This window comes from Strix uralensis, chromosome 37, assembly GCF_047716275.1.
Source record: "Strix uralensis isolate ZFMK-TIS-50842 chromosome 37, bStrUra1, whole genome shotgun sequence".
Classification (NCBI taxonomy): domain Eukaryota; kingdom Metazoa; phylum Chordata; class Aves; order Strigiformes; family Strigidae; genus Strix; species Strix uralensis.
In genome coordinates this window covers 29,948-45,181 of record NC_134008.1, presented here as the reverse complement: position 1 = coordinate 45,181, position 15,234 = coordinate 29,948, and the positions used below count along the sequence as shown (strand labels likewise).

Here is a 15,234-nt window from a genome sequence, read left to right as displayed (position 1 = left end):
CACGGCTGCGCCTTTCCTCCCAGCAAGCAGGGACGGGATTTTGGCACTAAGCTGAACCTCATGCTTGAGCCTTTGCAAAATCAGCGCTCAACTTCCAGTTTTCGTGACAACAAACATGTTCAATCCTTCCTCTCGCCCCCCACAAGTGTGCGGGTACACAGGGTCCGCTGAGGTCGATGTACCCCCACGTGTGGGTCCGCGCACAAAGGAACTCGCAGAAAAGCCCCATGGATGTCACCCGTTTGTCACACAAGGCGCTGCCCTTCCCCACGCACCCGCGCTCCGCCACCTCCCTCCGCACACGCGGGGGGCCCGGGGCGGGGGGGGGGGGCGGGGGGCGGCTTCGCCCCCTGTCCCCGCACATAGCGCACGCACCCGAGCCTGCTTCTGGTGCGAGGCGGCGGTAGCCAATGGGAGGGCGGTGAGGGGCCAGGCCAGCCAATGGGAGGCGGGAGGCCGGTGGCTCATCTCATGGGGTGGGCTACAGCCTGGCGCCTGCGCAGGCGCTCGGTCCCAGTCGGAGGCGAGGCGGAGAGCGAGGCGAGGCGGAGAGCGGCGGCCCTGTGGAGGGGAGCGGGGCTGCGGGGCCGGAGGTGAGTGCGGCTGCGGCGGGGCCCTTCGGCCTCTCGGCCGTGCGTGGCCTCAGCTCCTCGCAGTTGTGCACGGGGCGAGAGGTCCCAACAGGGCCGCGGCCTCCGCTTTCCCCTCCTCGGGCAGCAGCTCCGAAGCCCCCGCGGCCTCCGTGAGATGGGGCCGCGCCGGCCCTGCCGGGGCGGTTAGGCCGGGCCTAGGCTGTCCCTGAGGGGGTGCTGGCAGCTGTGGTCGCGCTTCCCGCCACACAGCGCACCAGGCGCGGGGCGGGGGGAGTCCTGAGCAGGCCCCAGCCCCCTCAGGGTGGGCAGCAGGGTGGGGGGGGAGGGTAACATCTTCCGGGGGATGTGGTGGGTCAAGGCTTCAGCCAAACGCAGGGTTTAACCTCTTAATCATTAACAGTTGGTCTCGGATTGCGTGTCGTGATTTGGACCTGCCCCTCCTTAGTGGCAGCGGATGTCCTTCAGCTTCGCATCTCAAATATTTGATGTCAGCACTCGAATCTCTGTGCCTTAGATCTCCCAGTAGGGTTAATTAAGCACTAGTTATCTCACGGCAGTGCTTGTGGGCAGTGGCACCTGGCAACTTGATGGGCATTTCTAGATGTTAAGGTTTGAAATAAAAATTGTGTTTTAACCAGCCTGCCTTGTGCAGTGTTGCCGAAGAGGATTTTGGTCTTTCTCCTGTTCCGTTACTTGACTGTTGGCTCACAGGGCAGGGCTATGACTTTCTGAGCCTGGCAGGAAGTAGTGAAGTTTGTCATCCAAACCCACAGATCGAGGCATTGCAGTTTCAGGCCTCCATCTTACCAAGCAATGAGAGAGAAAGTAGTCCAACATGTCTGTGACTTATCCCCTGCCAGGCATTATTTAAAACACTTTGCCTCGTGTTGCAGAGCATGGAGGTGAATTAATACCACGTGGAACACAAGGGAATAGGATTGGGAAGTGCCCTGGTTGGTCCACATTTGTCCAGTTCTTAGGAATGCTTCAGCAGTAGAATTGATGTGTTAGAATCTAATGCAGTGAGGTCAAAGGTCTAATGAGCAATAAGCTTTTTTCAGTGGTGGTGGTGTGAGACTTGCAGTTTTACAGGGCCTTTAAGTCTCATGTAAGACATCCACTGATAACTGTATGGCAGTTCTGTAATAAGGCACTAACAAGGATAGTTCTTTCTTTGGCCAAATGTTACTGTTGTTTTTTAATGTCCATTCAGATCCTTGCAGTGCTCAGTCTTAATCCTCTCGACCTAAGAGAAATGCGGCTGCAGAGTAGCTCACAACTCTAGCTTTTGGTAGTCAAATTGGCTGTAAACAAAACTTTGGGAAATGATTTTAAGTTGGAGTAGTTTGCGTTGGTGTTAGAGTATTGCATTCCCTGTGCAGAGGACAGAACTAGGTAGGGACTAAGTGGTGATTTCTTGGACTTCAGCTGCTAGTGAGGCTCGTACTCAGAACTGGCTGTAACTTGGCCTTGAGGTAGGTAATAGTATGTGTGCTCCTGGGAAGGCCAGAGAAGCTAGTATGTGTGGTTCCTCTCCTAAAGGGAGACAGTGACCTTGCCAGCAGATCATAGGACAGAAAAAAAGGGGTTTAGGCAATGCACGCATTAAATACCGCTCCGTATTTGTGTGTGTTTGGCTAGCTCCATCACGAAGTACAAAGGTCTGGAGCAGGCAGTGCTACTGATGAGTGCTCTTGTGTTCAGTTAGCATTTGCAGAGCTAGACCTGTGCATGGGCTGACTCTCACTTTCTAGATGAGTTGACGGAACTGTTTGAGGCAGAATGCGTAATGCTCAGCTTGTGATGAGCTAAATGGCATCAGATTTTTACCCAGGAATAGCTCAGTGGGAAGCCTGTTTCTTGAACACAGAAATGAGGGGGTTTGCAAAATCAGCCAAAAAAAAAAAAAAAAAAGGTGTGAGGAATTTCTGGAATGGTGTGCAGTGCTGTGAAATGCCTCCTCCTAAAGAAAAGAGAGGGACTGCTGGAGAGGTCATTTGTCAAGGACACGAGCAATGTCAAACCTGGCAGGCATCCCCAGTGGAAGCTCTTGGCGTGTGTATTCCTGAAGTGCCACCCCTTGTGAAGGTGAATAAACAGTTCTTGCATTGCACTAAGATTTCCTGTGAGCTGGCTGTGCTTTCAAAGCACAAGGCACCTAATCTTTTATTGTAAAGCTATGGTTCTGAAAATGAAAGTAAGGCATAGCAGGTTCTGAAAATGAAAGTAAGGCCTAATCAGCTCTGAAGGCACTTTCCAGATAAATGGGGTTTCTTCCTCTTAGCCGTTGCCCAGTGCAAGTGCAGAGAGGTAAGTGTTAGCATGGATGGGACTGATAACTGGAGAGTTGAGGGGATTTATTTCTAGCTTGCATATTTACTGATTAAGTAGTGGCATCATGAAGACGAGCTTGAACTAAGTTGTCTTGCTTTCTAGGTTAGTCACATCTGTCAGTGTGCGGGTCTTACTGTAAAGCAGGCAATATATAGTAAAATCTTTGAGCTGCCTTATATGATACGCTGCTTAGAGGCAGGACAACTGGAAAGGACACTTTAAAGCCAAGGGGATAAACCAAGTGGCTACCCATGGTTTTAACACAGGGAGGGAAAATTTGCTGTGGAGGAAGAATGAGTTTATGAAGTTAAACCCCCTCCTCCCCAGTGCACACACTGTGTACAAGCAGCAGTATTTCTGAGATCCGGTTTTCTTGGCTTTGCAGTAACTACAGAGATTCATGACCATTTCTGTAAACAGGGTTACCACCCACACTGGCTTGCCAAAAAGTCAGCTTCCAGATAGTTCTGCTTCTGAGGCTGAGCTTTTGGCTCTGCAGCTGAGCTGGCTTTGGTGCCAATCGATGGCTTACAAGCATCTGTATGACTTGATTTTTAAAATGTAGCTGAGCTTACATAAGGCATTCCTTACTGAAGTTTTCTTAAGAAAAAAAATGTGAGAATGGGGGGAAAAAAGGAAGTGTTCAAAAGCTTGTGGTGACTTTCCTTTTAGGAGGAAAAGCTACTCAAGGTAGGGTGTAACTATTAATGCAAGTTCTTAATTAGAGCTGTGACTGTCTGTTTCTATTTCAAGATAGGTTACATTTGGCTCTGACCAGCTGCTGTACATGCCAAGAACTGTTGCACTTTAGTCCTTTATCAAAAAGAATTCTAACTCATAGCAGAGATATCCTGTGTTAGGGTTGCTTGGCTGCTCTTATGTGGTGAGGTGACATATTCTTAGATCTCTCAAGAGATTGAGATTTCTGTCCTCTCAACATATGTCTCTAACTCTCACCAAGTATAATAAGTTTTTCCAGTTGAAATAGTATGGAGTGGTGTTTTTGAACTGTTCTCATGATTGCAGGTGTTACTACAGGATAAAAGGTCAAGCTGGTGCTCACAGCAGCAGTTGCTGTGTGCTGAGGGGAGTGTGAGGCTTGTGAAGTCCCTGGGGAGGGTGTCTCAGGGGGTTTCTGTGCCCCTGGCACCCTTGGGCTGTGTGGGAGAGGGACTGGGTAGCAGTTTTCAGGAGAGCTGCAAGTTGGGTGGTGCCAGCTGTGCCTGAAGCCAGTTCAAGCTGCTGGAAGCCCTGAGGAAGCACCAACAACCAGGGTGTGGAAACAGGGAGAGTTGTCTGGGAGCAACATCAGCAGTTTGGCAGCTCTTGGGCTGCGGCCGGCCATGCTCGCCTGCAGGCTTAGGCTGCAGCCGCATGGTCACCCCAACTCAACTGGTGGCTGTGCAAGCCTACCCAGGAGCTTGAGGCTTCCAGGGAATTAGAAGGATGACATCTTTCAAAAGAATTGCTGCTTTATTAGTGGACTCTTCTTTTGCTAAGAACTGTAAGGAGACTGGGACCTGCTGAAAGAAAATGGTGTCCACCTGCTGTAACTGCAGGGCTGTAGCTGAAACCCAGACAGAAGCACTGCAGCTTACCTATGCTGATGTCACCACCCAGACAGTCCTCCCAAGGACTGGAGTAGCTGTCCAGACCTTAGGTTGCATGGACCTTCAGTATCTGGAAGTCCCTCTGGCACACAAAGGCAGCAGTGGATGTCATGGCTGCAAGTGCAACCCTGGGCAAAACTCCCTGAACTGAGCTATGTAGGTGTGAGGAGGAGAAAGATACATGGTCTTGTGCACTGTTCCGGGCTGAATGACAGCACTGCTTTAATGCTGTGCAAGGAGAAGGTGAGCTTGACTGCAGCTAACTGATGCAAGTAACTCTTGAGATGGAGGCTGGACCCTGGTTGCCACTTGGTGTGGAAGAACCTTCCCCGGTCCCCTGAAAGGCTCCTGTGTAACAGGCACGATGCTCTGGGGTTGAAGAATGAATAGCATGTGGGTAGTAGACAGGATCCAGGAAAAGCAAACCGTATAAAGTTGATCCAACCACCCATCCCCATTAGAACTAGTGCCACCAGAAAAGCATGTAAGGTATTAGTACCCATTTGCCATTCAATTTCTCTAGAGAAGTTGGTGCCCTACAGAAGCTTGCAGTTGTGACCTCACTGAGAGGCTGCCAAGTGTGGTGAAGCCTGGGAGTTACCATCTGCTTCTACTATTGTGTGGGGTCTAATGATACTGCAATGAGGTAACATAGAAACATCAAAAGAGACTGTGGCCCTTGGAGCAATGTTAAAAGGTTGAGGAGCCCAGGTGGTGGTCTCCTCTATCCTCCCAGTCAGAGGAAGGGATTTAGGAGGGAGGAGAAATTCAGCAGGTGATTGCCTGGCTGCCTAGCTGGTGCTGTACTTGGGATTTTGCCTTTTATGATTGAGGATCAGCCTTTGAGAAGCTGAGTCTTTTGGGAGCTGATAGGCTTCACCTGGCCAGACTTATGAGGGGAGCTTGAAACTAGACTCAGTAGGGAGTGAAGAAATGGGGTTTTGAGTAACAAAAAAGAACCGGGGACTGCTGATATATTAGGAGCCAACAGGGAAACAGTTATGAAATGCTTCAAAAAGGAATTCAGGCTAGTTCTAAAAAGTTGACAGGGTCAGTAGCCCAACTCAAGTGTCTCCACGCCAGTGCATGCAGTGTGGGTAATGAAACAGGAGGAGGTGGAAGCCCCTGCGTACCTGGAAAGCTGTGACCTAATTGCTGTCACTGAAACTTGGTGGGATGAACCCCACAACTGGAGTGCTGCCATCAATGGCTATAAACTGTTCAGGAGAGACAGGCAAGGGAAGAGAGGTCTGGGGGTTGCCCTTTTGTGTGTTGTTTGGTTTTTTTTAAAAAAAAGGAAAAAAAACCCAACAAAAAGAATGATTGATTGCACAGAGCTGTGTTTGAATAATATTGATGAACATGTTGAGACTGAAAGTTCTAAACTGAACAGAGGGTAGATTTAGTTTGGCTATAAGGAATTTTTTTTATGATGAGGATGATGAGACACTGGAACAGGTTGCCCAGAGAAGTGGTAGCTGCCCTCTCCCTGGAAGAGTTCGAAGTCAGGTTGGATGGAGCTTTGAGCAACCTGGTTTAGTGAAAGATGTTGGCAGGGGGGTTGAACTAGATGATCTTTAAGGTCCCTTCGAACCCAAACCAGTCTATCATTAATACTAAACTCTTCTTTTCAGGTGTTAAAGATGTCCATTCTTAGGATCCATGACCGTGAAATCCTTGACTCGCGTGGGAATCCCACTGTTGAGGTAGACCTCTATACCAACAAAGGTGAGTCCTTAGCTGTAGATGTTTATTTCTTTCTTGCATCTGATAGAACTGAAGAGGCGGTCAAAAGTATACAAACTGTCCTGTTCTAGCAGTGGATTTGTGCTTTACTCTTTCCTCTATACATGTAACATGTTGCTGAGCTTGCTGTGGGACTTGGAGGACAAACCTAGACCTCATTCTACTGGGATGAATTTGCTGAGCTCAAGTTATTGGCCTGGACAGTGAAAGGGCTTCCTGAAGAGTGCTGCTGCTTACAGACTAGATTATGCAAGCGTTAATCCAAACCTGCCTTCTTCCTCTTGCCCCAAGATAGCACTTGTAGACTTGGAGTTAACAAGGTCTCCATTCCTGTCCTTAAGCAACTGCTAATAGTCTTAGTTTTCAGTATGACTGCACTTGAAGTTTAATTTGTGACTTGTCTAGCAGTCACTTTGTGTAATGGAAGTCTGCTACAGAGCTGAATCTTGGGTAATGGTTTCTTCTCTGTGTAAGTACTCAGGCATGACTAAACTTGTCTAATTGGGTTTTCACATATAACATCTTATATTTTTAATTATTGTAGGACTTTCCCTTGGTTTGTTAGTTGTTCATCCCACATCTGATAGGATCTGACAAAGGCATTGTGCAAACACATACCAATGTGGTTTGGTGGAATGAGCAAACACAATAGCTGTAATACACTAACTAAATAGCTGATCTTTCTGCCTCAGAAGATTAATGCAGTCATTTAATGAGGTTACCCCTACTAAGCTCTTTGCTGTAGTGGGATAAGGGAAAGACTGGAGACTGGCATCTTGAACCACAGGCAGAACAGACTCCAATGTACCGATTTGCTTAAAGTTCAGCATCCTTGGCTGGAGGAATGGGCTGTCTGGGTGGCTGTGCTGTTGTTGGAAGAGCTCAGAACTTGTATTAACAAAATAGGCCTCTTAATTGTCCCTTTTATGCCTTATCTTAGAAGCATTTAAGAGCTTGGCTGCCAGACTGAGCTCAAAAGTAGATTCAGTGAATAAAGCCACCTTTTTGGAAGGGAAATTGATGACTTCCTGAACTTACTCTTCCACTGTGCATTTCAAGTGCTTAAGTGAGTCAGCTTGTTGTTGATCAGTGTGAGGGAGACACTGATGACTTGGTGATGCTGTGAAGGAGCAGAAAGTGCTCTCAGCATCACTGTGTACGTAAGCAGAGATGTGGTTTAGAGACTAACTCTCCCATCTTCAGGGGTGGAAGTATGTGACAGGTTGGGATGATGTATGGGTGGAGAATATTTTGTGGCCTTGAATGTGCCAAGACAGTTCTTTTTCTGTTGTGAACAGGTCTGTTCAGAGCCGCTGTTCCCAGCGGTGCCTCAGCTGGAATCTATGAAGCTCTGGAGCTTCGTGACAATGACAAGTCACACTACCTGGGGAAAGGTAAACTGGAATTTTGGCGCATTACAGTGGCTGTGTTGCTGCATATGTTTATGCCAGATTGTAGCAGAGGACACATGTAGGAGAGTCCATGTTCTGTACGAGATGTGGCAATTAAGCAAAAGCCATGGAGATTAACAGTGAGATGACAGCAGTGCACACCACACATCGGCTGTGTGGCTGGGGCAGAGGTAAAGCCCAGACTGCTGGACTTGCCATGGAATGGTGTGGAGAGTGACTGCCTCCAGCAGTGCAGCTCTGTCGTGGAGATCCCTGTGCTTCCGTAGGTGGGTACGTGGAGCTCCGGCGTGCCAGATGGGTGATACTGTCGCTAGTACAGTATGCCCAAACACCCTTTGTTACACCACTCCTGTCACCCAGCTTGTTGGTGCATGTCAGTACAGAGTGCTTTAGTAGTGTGTCGTAAGAGCATCTAAACTACGTGCTTCAGAAGGCTCGGTGGTACTGCAGCTAGTCACAGGATCTCCTCGTAGATCAAACTTCTGAAGAACTGTTAAATGCATCTGCTCTGGCACTATAGACTCCTTAGAATCCAGCATGTTAAATCCTGAACCTGAGGTTTATGCCGACTGCTGACTACAGCTAACACGCAGCTTTACGCTGGTAATCGTGGAAGATGCTTTTGTTTCAGACTGCGTAATAGCTAAAGCCACTTAACATTTTGTCTGTCATTACAGGTATCCAGGATACTGAAGTCTGTGCTAGTGGCATAATGTTTTAGTTGTCTGGGGACTGATTGTATGTTCTGGAAGGAAATTAAACACAGCAGTCACCAGACTGGCTTGGGAACAAGTGTGGGAGAAAATGAATAGCCATGTACAAGATGTCATTACCTAATAAACATCCTAATAGTTCTTACGACTACTCTGAGAGCTTGGACAGTCAGGACTCCTTTTTAGCTTGCTGCTGTACAAGCATTGGTGATGCCTTCCAAGTATATGCAATCTACCTAACTTTTGGCTGGGAGAGAGAATTTCTTGTCTTCAAACTTTTCTGCCAGTCCAGCAAAAGGAAGCTGAAGTATTTTGTGCCTATTAAGAAAGAGCAGTTAGTGAATAATTACTGAATTGAACTTGGAGAGCTTTGAGAAGATTCATGGTTGTTACTACACAGAATAAACTTGTAGATGACTGACTATCCCAAAGAGCTGAAGAACTTGTGGTGTCTACCTTGGGCACTTTTCCTTGAGAAGAGTAAATGTGTACTTGCCTCAGTGTGCTAAATATGTGTGTGCTTAGACCTGTTAAATCTGATCCTACAGGCAGCTCTTCATGGCATTTAACTGGACAGTAGCCTGAGCTGCTACAACAGGCTATCACAGCTGAAGGATTTTGTCAGCTGGGGAATAACATGAGTTATGAAAAACTAATCACCAGATGAGATGAGTTGTAGATAGCTGGTAGGTCTTTTGTAATATAAATCTGCAGACTTAGACCATTTAAAAGGCAATTGATGTGGTTCAGGGCGCACTTAATTAGCATTCACCAGTTCTGAAGCGCTTAGGTCTCTGGTAATCTTGAAACACTACACAGGGATGACAGTATTACTTAGGCTAATATTGGTAGCTGGCTAATGGTCTCTGCTTAGGGGAAGGAAGCAAGTTCGTACTGGAACTGCTGGTTTATGCAATGGTGTATCCACATAGACTAAAAGGGCGGTGCTGTGTTCATGCTTTATTGCCTGTCTGAAACCAGGAGCAGACGATCAATCAATTTCTGTGCCTGCATCCAGGTACAGAGGCATTGTATCAAGTGTAAAATGTGTTAGGGTGATGCTTTAGCAACAGTACAAAATAAGAGCAGATAGTGAAATGCCTGAGCTGCTGCATGATTAACTTCTGGGAAAACCTTTTTCCTTCCCCTTACTCATCCATTCTATGAATGGATAGGGGTAGCCTATCCTAACGCCTTTTCTAAATGCTGTCATTTGTCTACTTGAAGTTTGGGTCCACGATGGTGCTTGCAATAGTACAGAAACCTGGTTGGAAGGACCAAACACAGCCTTGCTGGCTGCTGCAGAGTTTCCTCTACCCTTCGAACCCTTTTGTTTCTAGTCTGCTGCTCGGTATCAGAGACTGGCTGACTTGTAGGTCTGTTTACCTATTTGTGTCCTTTTCTTTTTCTTGCATGACTGCCTGTGGTTTTGGCTGTGGGTCCTCATCTCTTCCTTGATTCTCTTGTCCATTTCACTTCTGTCAGGTGTATCCAGAGCTGTTAAATATGTTAACGAGTTCCTGGGGACAGCATTGTGTACACAGGTAATGGATGTGCTTTTAGTGGAACCTTGTCACTTGCATGAGTTTCTCCAGTGCATGGTCTTGCAAGCTAACGTTGCAGCAGGCATTCCTAGACAATGCTTACTTCATGCAACTTCGATTCAGTCAAGATGACCTCTAAGTGTTCAGATTTGGCTGTAAGCTCAGGTTGGATTGGGGTTTGAATAGCATGAGGTGGTATTCTTGAGATTATTGTTACTGAGATCACCTACTAATGCCTGCGTAACCAGTGTGGTTGACCAGTGTCTGATTTGCTTGTTCCTTCCAGGTGTCTCAAAAGCTGTTGAGCACATCAATAAAACAATTGCACCTGCACTGATTAGCAAGGTAGGAGCAATCTGTCTTCTGCTAACATCAGCTAATGCCAGTCCAGCGTATCCTAACTGATGGGTTGTCGCTCTAGAGGCAGTTACAGGAGTTGTATTACGTGGAGGGGGTGTTGGCCTGTGTATTGGAGTGCATGTGAACAAACGGGCCTACAGCAATTGCTTTACTGAATGACTGCATATCTAACACTTAATCAGAACGATCTCTAGCAGCCTAGTGTTGTAGTGTGCAGAAATCCTTAAGCACCTGGGAACTCCATGGTGCGCGGTTCAGATAGAAGCTGCTTTGTGCTTAAAAGTGTGGCTGAGTGATCAGGAGGGACTGGGACTGGGTTTTATCCAGGCTGGCTAATTTGGAAGGGAATCTGAGGGGATCTTAGTCAAGTCTGCTTGAGTGTGAGATTCCTGTGCACTTTGTGGGCACTAAGCCCTAGCTAGAAAGGACAATGCAAAACTAAGTGGTAATGCATGAAGTGATTGATTGCACATTCTTAGTGACAATTCCAAACATGGTATACTAAGTTACAAACAGGTGTATGTTGTGAGCAAGCTGGGCATCTTTGAGCTTGTGCTCCTGTGCCAGGCAGATCCATGTCAGGGAGTCAAGGGACACGATAGTCTTGCAGCTCTGAATGAGAAGAACAAAACAAGCTTTTGATGTTTCCAACTTATCTGTCAGCCTTGGTCTGCTTGAAGGGACCAGAAGGTGCTGTGGTGTGATAATGACAAGAACTAGTCTCTTCAACTGTTGGTAGTGGCCCTTAAGCAAGTCTTGGTGCCTGTCAGGGAAATAAAAATGCAGTGGGTAGGTGAGTTTGTAGAGCCAGGTTTGGTGTCAAGCAGCGCTTTGCTTGCTTCTCTCTGCAGAATGTCAACGTTGTGGATCAAGAGAAGATTGACAAACTGATGCTGGAAATGGATGGAACGGAGAACAAATGTAAGTGGACTTTGTGTTGCAGTGAGGCGTGAAAAGATGAAGACTGCCTTGTAGAATTCTAGCTCACCTTATCAGAAACCATGGGCAGTGCATGGCATCTGCTGTGCACTTCCATAACCAAGACCGTGGTGCTGGTATTGCCATCTCTTGATGAAGACATAACATTTCTGTAAATGATTTCTTCTTCCTGTTTCAGCCAAATTTGGTGCCAGTGCCATCTTGGGTGTATCTCTGGCTGTATGCAAAGCTGGTGCTGCTGAGAAGGGTGTCCCCTTGTACCGTCACATTGCTGACCTTGCTGGAAATGCAGAAGTCATTCTTCCAGTTCCTGTAAGTCTCTAGCTAAAGACTTGATCTGGTGGTCTTAAGTTTTCTAGAGAATGACGAGTTACCAATTTACCCTGAAACAATCTAACTTGACTTTTCTTTTTGGTTACTCCAAGGCTTTCAATGTGATCAACGGTGGCTCTCATGCTGGCAATAAGCTGGCTATGCAGGAGTTCGTGATCCTCCCAGTGGGTGCTGACAGTTTCAAGGAGGCATTGCGCATTGGTGCAGAGGTGTATCACAATCTGAAGAATGTAATCAAGAAGTATGGCAAGGATGCAACCAACGTGGGTGATGAGGGTGGCTTTGCCCCCAACATCCTGGAAAATAAAGAAGGTAAGAACGAGCTGGGTGTGGGAGGAGGAGCTTTAACTGTTAGCCAGAGAAAGAATCGGAGAATCCTAGAATGGTTTGGGTTAGAAGGGACCTTAAAGATCCTCTAGTCCCAACCCCCCTGCCACGGGCAGGGACACCTTCCACTAGATCAGGTTCCTCAAAGCCCTGTCCAACCTGGTCCTGTCTGAAGACCAGACCTGTCCTGTAAGAATGGGAAGCAGGATCAGTAGGTTTTAGGACTTGCTGCTGTTTCTTTGCTTCTCACCTTGACAAACTTGCCAAGATGCTGTACTGGTGTGGTCCAGTGTAGGAGCACAGAGCTATTCCCTTGGGCATCAGTTTATGCAGCTTGACAGGATGGCTTTGACTTCAGTGCCTCATACCCCCTTCCAGTTGAAAAGTGGTGTGGGAATGTCTGTGCATTGCAGGCTTCCCAGAAGTCAGTAGTCAAAGCTTAGTGGAGTTGTTTTTCTGCTGACAAAGGAGGAAGATAGTTTGAACTATGCCTGGTAATGTGTGGGAGTGCATGGAGGCTTGCCTGGGAAGTCGAGGCATTTGCTGCTTCCGCAGCCAAACGGTTCTGTCCAGAAACCTGTGGGGGACGGAAGCAGTTTGTCTTGTGGAAAGTGAAATACCTGTTTCTACAAAAACTGTACAAGAGCTGTTTTTCTGCCTCTTTTGCAGAAATGGAGCTCAGTAGAATACTAGAACTCTTAAGTTGCTTGTTACTTTAAAGCTGTTATATTATTGTTGAAGGTGGCCACTGAACTTCATTGCCTTTTCTGTCACTGAAGATACTGAGCCAGCACCAGAAATTGGGGCATTTCCAAATCCCACAGTTGTGTGCAGCTCTTGCTAGGTGTGTACCCTGGCAGACACCGGTGAAGATGACCTTGAATGACTATTAGTGTCCAAGGAATTTGTGTTGCTGGCAGCAGCTGCTTTTGTAGTTTGTACTATATTAACATCTTTTTTAAAGAAAAAAAAAAACCCAAACAAAGAAAACCCCACAAAAACCTGCCCAAAAGCACTTGATTTAAGCTTCCTACTGTAAATAGCCTGGCTGACGCAGCTGCTGGCTTGGAGTTAGGGGTGATTGGACAATCTTCCCGGTCGTGACCGTACTGAATTTTGTTGCTTGGACTCTGACAAACAGGGTAGAATAGTGGGTAGTATCCATAGACTCCAACTGAGTAGTTCTGTTCCCTCTTCTGCATGTAAATGTGCAAGTGGAGAACAGGGGGATGCAAAGAGAGGGTGCCCTGTGCAGAGGCAGGCTGTGTATCACGTTGCCTGTCAGTGTTCAGATGCTTTTGTGGTCAGCACCTGATCTGGAGCTAAAAGGGATTAAACTGCAGTCCCTGCTTCCTGCCCACATGCATAAAGCTGAAAGAGGATGTAGTATCTAGTATTAAGCTTTCTGGGCTGATATGTAGTCCTGCCTGAAGAGATTATGAATCCCATAATGGTGTCTCAAGGGTATTAACAAGCTAAAAGAAGTATTAAAGTAATGTCTTGTTCCAGTCAGTTCAGAAGTGGGAGATTTTAAGAACCTGTTCTGTGGCCTTTGTGCTTTCCTTAGGGGGTAATGGAGATTCTTTGGCAAGTGAATATACTGTTGTGGGTAAATGACTAGCTTTTGAGTTAAGGTGTTTGTTGGGAACTCAGAAATAATACTTTGTCATGTTTCAGCTCTGGAGTTGCTGAAGACTGCTATCAGCAAGGCTGCCTACTCCGAGAAGGTGGTCATTGGCATGGATGTGGCTGCCTCCGAGTTCTACCGTGATGGAAAGTATGACCTGGACTTCAAATCTCCTGATGATCCCAGCAGATATATTTCTCCTGATCATCTGGCTGACCTGTACAAGGGCTTTGTCAAGAACTACCCTGGTAAGTTGTTCGTCAACAAGAAGCACAGTAGTAATGGTGAATAGGGGTCGATTGCTGAAGGGAGGAGCTAGGATGCAGCCTCCCTTACAAGAGGGATCAAGAGCAGACCAAGCAGCTAGCCTTTTAGGAGGCTTAGGAATGTTCTCTGCGGTGGGTAGTACTTGGCTGCAACACTTCAGTACCACTGCTTTCAAACAAGACCTTTCAGGGTGGCGTTGTGATAAATACAACACTGCTCCTTGTGTCCCTCTACAGTGGTGTCCATCGAAGACCCGTTTGACGAGGACGACTGGGCTGCCTGGAAGAAGTTCACTGGCAGTGTTGGTATCCAGGTGGTGGGTGATGATCTGACTGTGACCAATCCAAAGCGGATTGCCAAGGCTGTGGAGGAGAAAGCCTGCAACTGCCTCCTCCTTAAGGTCGACCAGATTGGCTCTGTGACAGAGTCTCTGGCAAGCGTAAGTTCTCCCCTCTTGGCCGTGTCATGGAGGGGGATTGCCCAATTGAGGGACATGAACGTACAGACCAGAGCTAGTGGAATAGGGATCTGTTGATGGGGCATCTGTGAAGGGAGAACAGTTGTTAACTAATAGAGGATACTGACAGGTAAACCTGTACGTTTGTGGTCTTGAAGTCATATAGGCACCTCAAACAACTTCACTGGGTTGAAGTGTGTGTAAAAGCAGCTCTTTATCACGGCATTGTCATGTGATCCAAAGCCTAACGTGTACCAAAGGGCAGGTCTGTCTTGCCAAAGCGAGGATCACTCGAGCAAAGGCTGCTAAGCAAGTAGGGATGGTCTGGGGCCTTATCTGTTCATCTCTTGTAGCTGCAAGCTCACCCAGTCCAATGGCTGGGGTGTGATGGTGAGTCATCGCTCTGGAGAAACAGAAGACACCTTCATTGCTGATCTGGTAGTTGGTCTCTGCACTGGCCAGGTGGGTATCTGTACCTGCTGTAGTTTCCCTTTTTGCTTGATGGGATAATACGGTGATGAAGCCATGCTGCACACTAGATAGGCTCTGCTCTGACTTAAGGCATGCATGTTTGTTTTTTCTGTATATAGGAAGCTGATTTGTCTAAGAGGAGTGTGAGAAGGGAGCATGTTACCTTACGTAAACTCACCTTTTAACCAATAATTTAAAAAAACTTGGCCAACTCCAGTGGATGTATTGGGATTTTCTGCTACTGAAGTTGTTGGCAAATGTACACACTTGCTCCCAAGCCCTGTCCTGTTTGAGTATACAGATACCTTGAATCTGATACTGAAATAAAGCTTGTGATTTTGCTTGTTACTCAACAGAATAGGGTAGTCTTGTGTTGGCATCTGTGGCCTTATATCTATTATAGTTCCTTACTAACTTTCTGATTTCCATTTCAGATCAAAACCGGTGCCCCTTGCCGATCTGAGCGTCTAGCCAAGTACAACCAGCTGCTGAGGTGAGATT

General features: G+C 47.1%; 1 protein-coding gene across 4 annotated transcripts; it reads left to right on the top strand.

The window, feature by feature from the left end:
- Nucleotides 1–6,174: 6,174 nt before the first annotated feature.
- LOC141937091 (alpha-enolase-like) lies at nucleotides 6,175–15,234 on the top strand. 4 transcript variants are annotated; one of them, XM_074854495.1, is made up of 10 exons: nucleotides 6,175–6,265; nucleotides 7,582–7,677; nucleotides 10,239–10,297; nucleotides 11,164–11,233; nucleotides 11,430–11,563; nucleotides 11,677–11,896; nucleotides 13,589–13,786; nucleotides 14,042–14,267; nucleotides 14,616–14,724; nucleotides 15,168–15,230. In XM_074854495.1, exons 1-10 carry the CDS (start codon nucleotides 6,181–6,183, stop codon nucleotides 15,228–15,230), a joined length of 1,260 nt encoding a protein of 419 aa, XP_074710596.1. In that variant the 5' UTR covers nucleotides 6,175–6,180. The 4 variants fall into 4 exon arrangements, with proteins under 4 accessions (XP_074710596.1, XP_074710593.1, XP_074710594.1 ...); XM_074854492.1 differs by having other exon boundaries at nucleotides 6,176–6,265; nucleotides 14,042–14,244; nucleotides 15,168–15,234; XM_074854493.1 differs by lacking the exon at nucleotides 10,239–10,297 and adding an exon at nucleotides 9,894–9,952 and having other exon boundaries at nucleotides 6,176–6,265; nucleotides 14,042–14,244; nucleotides 15,168–15,234.